The sequence below is a fragment of the Gekko japonicus genome, unplaced genomic scaffold (genome assembly GCF_001447785.1).
Source record: "Gekko japonicus isolate JY-2015 unplaced genomic scaffold, Gekko_japonicus_V1.1 scaffold568, whole genome shotgun sequence".
NCBI classification, from domain to species: domain Eukaryota; kingdom Metazoa; phylum Chordata; class Lepidosauria; order Squamata; family Gekkonidae; genus Gekko; species Gekko japonicus.
In genome coordinates, this window is record NW_015169190.1 from 329,595 (window position 1) to 337,968 (window position 8,374).

The 8,374-nt window shown below is 46.7% G+C and overlaps 1 protein-coding gene across 1 annotated transcript in view; it reads left to right on the plus strand.

Annotated features, from left to right (window-relative positions):
• FAT3 (FAT atypical cadherin 3) overlaps positions 1 to 8,374 on the plus strand; it is a gene marked incomplete at its 5' end in the record, with an annotated part of 357,302 nt that overhangs the window by 324,248 nt on the left and 24,680 nt on the right. The window contains one exon of the mRNA XM_015416224.1: positions 4,934 to 5,402. Within this exon, the coding sequence (XP_015271710.1) occupies positions 4,934 to 5,402 (469 nt within the window). The remainder of the gene's footprint in view (positions 1 to 4,933; positions 5,403 to 8,374) is intronic.

Consider the following 8,374-nt stretch of genomic DNA (forward strand, 5'->3'; position numbering starts at 1 on the left):
CCCCACTCCTCCACTTGCACCTGCTGATGTGACCTTGGGTCAGTCACAAGCTCTGGCACAGCTGTCCTTGAAAAAGAGCAGTTTGTGTCAGAGTTCTCTCAGCCCCACCCACCTCACAGGGTGTCTGTTGTGGGGAGGGGAAGAGAAAGGAGTTTGTAAGCCGCTCTGAGACTCCAAGTGAAGGGCGGAGTATAAATCCAATCTCTTCTCTTCTTCTTCTTCTTCTGTGTAAAAATAATGAAGAAGATGCCACACGGCGGGACGTTCACAGAATGTCAACACAACCAGGAAGTAGGGGGAACTCTACCGACCACGTCACCAGCCCACACTCCTCCTGTCCGTAGTATCAATGACATGTTTGCTAGTCCATACCAGAAAGGCTAAGCAGTGTAGTCCCACTCAGAGCCCAAACTGTGGCCCCAAACCAGCTCTGAAAAAGACGGGAGGAAACATGGGAAGTGTATAATTGATTCAGTTTGACAGTGACATTATTGGTCTTCTCGGTGTACAACTGCATGGACAAACGATGGTAATTCCAGACAAAATGGCTAGTGCAGGAGTGCATCATGGTACCTTCACCAGCTGCCTTAAAAGTTCTTAAAGGTCTGCTTCCCCCATTTCCAGCTAGCTTTTCTTGGCCTAACTTGGTGATCTCCACAGCTGCCTGCTCCTGAATCTGCTACAGGATTGTCATTACTCTGCATTATTTTAAGCTACTAAATTCTCACTGAGTGCTCCATCACAAGTAAAAGGAATGGCATCCAGAATGGTTTGCAATCTATTGGACGTGGCACAAAAGGAAGAGGGAAGTAAGAACATACGCAGGGTTCCGGTAGAATGGCCACTGATCCTTTACATAAAGGGTTTGCCCTATTTTATGGCAAGCCTGGCAATCAGTGGGTGGACTGGAGGCAGGGACATGGGGAGGCATGCAACATTGGCTGCATCCCTGTATCACTTCTGGGAAGAACCTATAATTGACATAGGGTAACTCTAGGGATTGCCAGAAAAAATCTATGATAAAGCAATAAAGCTTCTAGCAATTCCTAGAACTACCTATGTCACTTCCAGGTCTTTCTCAGAAGTGACATAGGGATGCAGCTAACTTTGGCCGAAACCGGAGGACTGGCAAGTCTATTTACAGGTGAGTTATGTGACCTCATCTGCTTACTTTATACTCTGTCTTTCTAGCAGCCCACAGATACTGAGATCAGCTTCAGTCTTTTCTTTGGGAATCTAGCATCTAGTATAGCCATTTTTTTTAAGTGGCCATTGCAAGTCATGTGATACAGGACCAAGAACATGTTCCTTCTCTGCACCCCACACATAATCCATGGCCCATCCTCTCGACAAAGAAACTTGTAGAAAAGACCTTTAGAAAAGACCAAAATCTTTCAGATTAAGCGCCCACGTAACAGATGTTGGTTCTATGCTTGGTATCTCAGGCCTCTTTTCCTTTTACACTGTTATCCTCATATATCCTGAATGGACCTCAGTGTTTTTAGAAGGGTGTAACTTTGTTTAGGATACCTCTGTCTGTTACAGTATTACAAGATACTCCTAGTGGGACCCAGTGGGATATGTAATGAAATGCCTCAGTAACATCCCGTAGAATATAACAGGACATTAAAGACGACAGTCCTCAGTGTAACAGTGATAAACTTTCAGTGATAAGGTGTGTGTTTGGGGAGGGGTGTCGCTTAACTTTATATTGTAAACAAACAGAGCACGGAGTAAGAACTATAAATCCTATTTTAACGCGAACGTCTGCTGTATTATTTCTGAGATATATATATGTGCTGTATAACTGTATTTGTAAATGCGTCTTTGGCACTTCATTTAGGTAGACTGAAAAGCAAATTATCTCTGCAGTGAAATATATATGATACACCCTTCAGCATATAATAGATTTTGGGGGGGAACTGTATGCATATCAGATGCAGGGAAATAGACTCTATATGAAAAATTCTGTCCACAAGAATTCCTCCCGCTATATCTCAAAATTCACGCCTCTCCGTTCGCTTTTGCATTTAAATTGGTAGGCCCGGCATTCCGTCATGTCTCTCTGAACTGCCACTTTCAAGCTACCAATCTCCGTCTCCCTTCCCCGCCCTTGGTTTTGCAGTCCCAGCAAAAATAGAACACACGTTATTGACCCCTGTTTATTTGTGCTGGAACAGACTAACACGCCGGCTCCTCTGGAAATTCTGAATCACGCAGGAATCCGTACGTGGCTGGTGAGCTGCGTACAGCTTGATGTGACCTGAGTTTCGCAGGCCTGCTTTAAACAGAGCTTACAAGTTCTGGGTCCCTTTTCTCACATTCTATCTTAGTTTAGAAACTGCCAGCCTGAGGTATTTGCAGGATCTCAGTTTGCAGATGATTCTTCTCGGCCTCAGACCTTAAGGGTCCAGAATGTAATTGTTTAGAAGAGGGAGCATTGGTAACAGCCTGTATCCACTTTGCATTATGTATTCTTTACATTCAACGCTCTGCGTTTGCTTCTAGTTTGCTCTGGAGCCCTCCTTCCTGAGCTAAGACAAAAACATGTGAGCTAGAGGCTAAAGAACTGTGAGCTAACTCGCACTAACTCAGCTTAGAGGGAACACTGGCTGTTACCAATTATTGGACTGAATTTTTACACATTTTTAACCTATCAAAAACGGTGTTAAATATTGCTTTGGCTAGGAACAAGGCAGCTACAATTTCGTCCCAAGCACTTGTTAGCTGAATTGCTTTATTTTACAGCAATTGGCAATTTATAAATGGGTTCTTGCCGATTTATACCAAGGTCCTAATCCCACCAAGGGTTACCAGTAAAGGATTCGAGGCTGTTGTGGTTAAAATAGATGTCTTTTACTTAAAAATATATCTCTTACAAACAATACTGATGCACTCACACATTCAATCAAGTTCCTAAGAGTTACAGTAGGAAATAAGCACAGTTGCATTAGCAAGTAGGGGTGATGGTGGGCGATACTTATCTGTCTTGCAACTTGGTTGGTCCAATGAAGAATGGATGGGAAGAAATGGAAAAAAAAGGGAATTCACACACGACCAGAACCAGCTGGAACGTATGGGCAGTAGAGACAAGGGTTGGGGATAGCAAGTGGGACTCAAGAGGAGTAAAAGTAGACAGAGGTTGTTGCGGGGGAGATGCTAGCTGATCAGGTAGGAGGGGCCAGGTGACTGGTTCTCTCCTTTTATAGGGGGTCCAAGAGATGGGTGGTAACTGTGCCAACCTCTTGACCCACCTACCTGTTAGTCCATCCCAAAAACAATCCTATTGGTTGCATGTGGGAAGGGGAGGTTACCTAAGAGGGGTGGCCAATATTGTAACCTAAAACCTTACTCGAAGTATGGCATCTGGACAGGTGTGAAATCTAGGCGTCAAGATGCTTCATTGTAGTGCTGATGAAGCTGGCCAGTTCCTTTGATAACCAAATGTCCCTATGGCAGGAAATTCCAGCTCAGGAACAAAGCAGTTGATGGGTGGTACGTGACCATAAGCAGCTTTGCCATGGGGGCTGTTTCTTCCTAGAGTTGTTTTCATTGCTCCCAATAATGGAAGTTTGTGCTTCTTCACCAGGCTGGGTAACTGTGTAGCTGAAACCTTATTTACATGTAAGGTATGTGCAGGCACCCTCTGTGTGTGGCATCACAACAGCTTTCTGAGCCTATGTGTATGTGCACAGTCCATTGTGTGTAGCAATAAATAGTTCATAAAGCAAATATCAGGCTTATTCTCTAACACACTGGAAAATCAAGAAGAAAGGATCCAGTATTCAAACTGAACCAAAGCAGTCATGAAATTTTCCCTAACCCGTATGGCCCAGGTCTGATCCTGAAAGTTAAGCTGAGATCCAGGAGATCCCTAGTCCAGATCTCTGCTAGGTGAGCTTAGGGAAATCACTCTCTCATACTTAGACCCCCATCTGCATACGGTTGTCAGAGTTCAATAGTCAGGTCACACAGCACAGCACTTCATAAGAAGAATTCTGTTTATTGGTACACCAGGACTATGACACGTGTACTGCTTATGTCATGAATGCCCGGGAACAGTGTGGCACCCTGAATTATGCTATGACCAAACACCCCCCCCCTTTACAAGCTGAAGCCCATAAGCAAAACTCGCGCGCGGGGGGAAAGAAAGTGGGCAAAAAGCAAAAGCCGTTGGTTCCCAGCAAAAGCCGACAGCAGCTGGAACAACCCAAGGTCAAGAAAGTAGATAATACCCAGACAGTGAAACTCTGTGCGTAGCAAGCAGAGCAAGGTGGTTTCCCCCTTCACACATCCCAGCAACATGGCAGTGTTAACTGACAGGTGATAATACCGGCCTACTTTACTGGATTGTTGTACAAATTACTGAGATAATGTATGTGAAGCCCATTAAATTCATCAAGTGCTGTTTACATGGCTTAGCATTATTATTCACCAGTCATCATGGGAATTCACCTTTTGGAAGGTTAGCTACTCCTACATTGAGAGGTATGTATCAACGCACTGGCCTGGATGGCCCAGGCTAGACCAATCTTCTCAGGTCTCAGAAGCTAAGCAGTGTCGGCCCTGGTCAGTACTTGGATGGGAGACCACCGAGGAAGTCCAGGGTTGCTACGCAGAGGCAGGCAATGGCAGACCAAACTCATCTCTTGCCTTGAAAACCTTATTGGGTTAGCTGCAGCTTGACGGCACTTTCCGCCACCACCATAAATGCACACCAGGCAGCCCAACACACATATCGATTGGTACAAAACTTGGCTGGAGTTGAGTTACGTGTGCAATGCAACTGCGGCCTTTCCGCGATCAAGTGAAAGCAGTGCATGTATGGCGCATTGGTACTCATTGCCTGATAGTTCTTCTGCAGAGCTCTGGAATAAACACAAGGATTCTGCCGCAAGTATTGACTTTCTGGGGTTTTGGTTTCCCCTCACAGATCGTGGACGGAAAGCTGTGGTTCCAGTTGGACTGTGGCACCGGCCCGGGCATCCTGGGGATTTCCGGCAGGGCCGTCAACGACGGGAGCTGGCACTCGGTCTTCCTTGAGCTGAATCGGAATTTCACCAGCCTGTCCCTGGACGACAGCTACGTGGAACGGCGCAAGGCCCCCCTCTACTTCCAGACGCTGAGCACCGACAGCTCGGTATACTTCGGCGCCCTGGTGCAAGTGGACAATGTCCGGAGCCTGACAGACAAGAGGCCCACGCAGGTCTTGAGTGGCTTCCAGGGCTGCCTGGATTCTGTCGTCTTGAACAACAACGAGCTGCCGCTGCAAAACAAGCGCAGCACCTTCGCCGAAGTGGTCGGCCTGACAGAGCTGAAGCTCGGTTGCGTGCTGTATCCCGACGCCTGCGAGAGGAGCCCCTGCCAGAACGGAGGGACTTGCACAAGTGTGCCATCTGGTGGTGAATATCTTGCATTCGATGTTCTGTTCTGTTTTTCTTGGAGGGGGGGGGCCTTGGTTTTCGGGTTCTGGTCCTGGGAGTCAAGAAAGACCGCCGGCACCAGACTTCAGAAGGTGGTAGAACGCTTCCCTAAGGCGTTTCTCGGATTTAACCCACAAAACTACGTGTTTAGTCATTTTACCACCCCTTTGTCCTTAGTGTGAAATGTTGCTCTGTTCCTGATAATCTTCATAGTGACAGTCACACGGTTCACATTTATGGTGGGGCCCCATGAAGGGAGGATCATGAGGGGGGTACCTCTGATCTTGTGGCTGGGCAGCCCTACGTGAAGGATCTCTACATCGCTTTCCCATGTGCCTGCTGTCTCATAGAAATCACAGCGGCCGCCTGAGAAAGTGATGGTTCTCATAAAGAGGTCCTTTACATAGGGCTGCCCAGCAACAAGATCAGAAGTACTCCCCCATGATCCTTACAAGAAATCGCAGTAGTCATGCATACCCCCTCCCCTACAGAGTACTAGTTATCATGAATGGCCTTTCCCTGGCTAGCCGTGTATGTGGGAACAACCTTAAACATCGGCTGAGCTTGAAAATCATGAAAGTGGAAGGACCCACTGGCTTATCTAGACTGTTTTCTCAGGCCAAAACATCCCTGAAATGATAGCTGTCCAGTTTTTCCCATTCTTCCCTTTGGTCAGCTTCCAGAGTTTCTTCGTGGAGCAGTGCTCAGGACATTCCTATGCCGATGCACCCTTGGTGCACCTTCACATGTTTCAGACAAATGCACCGCCACATGTGTCTCACGCAGTTGGTTGTTGCACTGCTCTGGTGGGCGAAGGGAAACTTGCATAAGCAAGATTCTCAGGCTGGATTTTTGTCCCAGTCTTGCTGACCTTCGCTGTACGAGTTGTCTTTCGATGCTCTGCTTGGAGCCAGAAGGCATTCGGGAGGCAGGAGGTGGTGGTTGGCCACAATGCTCAACCGGAGACATCATGAGCCAATTTTGGCATTACAAAATGTGCATTGCCAGGACAAAGTCATTCGGTTAACCACAGCCGCTGTTTCAGTCATGACCTGAATGTTCTTACATTCTTTCGTACTCCCCACAAGCTCTTAGGGCAGGCTAAAAATGACGCTGGAGAGTCAGTGTGGTGTCATGGTTAGAGCATTACACTAGGAGCTGGGCGGAGCTGGGTTCGAGCCCCCACTCTGCCGTGAAACTCGCTGAGGAAATTCAGGCCGCTCATTCATTCTCTGCCTAGCCTCCCTCATGGGCAAAAATGAAGGAGGAAAGAAGGGTGCATGCTTCCCTGGGCTCTGTGGAGGAGGGGTGGGATGAAAACCACGATCAATGCAAAAATAAGCAAGTGCTGTTTAGGGCGAAAGGGGAGCAGCCTCCTCTGTCTGCTCCATTGTGCTTCAGACCACATGTAAATGCACCTCCGTTGAGTTAAGGGCTCTTTACATATTTTTTGGTTCTAATTTCTGCTTAAGGTGATAGCCATATGAGCAGCAGTAGTAGATAGATGAGAGAGAGAGAGAGAGAGAGAGAGAGAGAGAGAGAGAGAGATGGAGAGAGATGGAGAGAGATGGAGAGAGATGTTGGGTAATAGTGAGATATTGAAAAATGGTATTTAGCAGACATAATATAGCCCAGCAATTCAGACTGAGAGTCCATGTATGATTAAAATATAAAGTTTTTACTAAATTCTAGCATGGGAAGGGTAACTGGGATCAAAATAACAACACAGCATAATCGGCTACATCCTTACACTACAAAGACAAAACTAGAAGAGGAGAGATTATGGCTACTCTTACTTCTTCTTCAGAACACCAAACAAAGGCGCGAAGAGAAGGCATAAAATGCTAATACACCTTGACACTTTAGTCCCAATCAGATTCCTAGATCAGGGAGAAAATTCCCGGGCATCCTACAGCTAAAGAACATTGGTTACCTGAGAAACATGTGACTTCTTGTGAGTAACATAAACAAACATTTAACCCCAGATATACTGAGTGTTTTCAACTTGTAATACCCAACAATATGGAGGGATGGCGGGATAGATAGATGGAGAGATAGATGGAGGGGTAGAGAGGGAGGGATAGATGGAAGGATAGGGATAGACAGACAGATAGAGGGAGGGAGGGAGGGAGGGAGGGACAGAGATTGATAGAGTTACGTAATTATACATAGCTTAGGCTAACCCAGTCTCATCAGGCCTCAGAAACTAAGCAGGGTTGGCCCTGGTTAGCACTCAAAAGGGAGACCTCCAAGGAAGTCCAGGGTTGCTATGCAGAGGCAGGCAATGGCCAACCACCTCTGTTCATCTCTTGCCTTGAAAGCCCTACAGGGTTGCCATAAGTCAACTTGATGACATTTGACTTTTTAAGGGTTTCCATCATTCTTGTTTCTTCCCGTTTACCCCCTGTCAATGTGGACATCTTAACTTTAAAAAAGAGACTTTTTGGATTGGGCTCAATTCAAAATGATCCTTGTAGACCTCTGTAGGTGGGAGGTAGGGCCTCTATATGAACCTGCCCTGACCTGGACGGCCCAGGCTTGCCCAGTCTCATCAGATCTTGGATGCTAAGGAAGGTCAGCCCTGGTTAGTTCTTTAATGGGAGATCTCCAAGGAAAATCAGGGTTACTACAGAGGTAGGCAATGGCCAATCACCTCTGTTCGCCTCTTGCCTTGAAAACCCTACTGGGTTGCCATAAGTTACCTATGACTTGATGGCAAAACCCCCCAAAACGCAGAGTAGTGGTGTTATAATGAGCCACATGTGTCTAGTCCTGGCTATGCACACCCTTTGCTTAACTGGTCGGGGGGGAGCAACTTTGCGGGGTTTGTTGTAATTTGATGTTGAACGTATCCATCAGCAGGCCTTCGAATCTTTTAGGGAGAACCTAAGAACATAAGAGATGCCAGTGTTGGATCAGGCCAAAGGCCCATCCAGCCCAACACTCTGTAT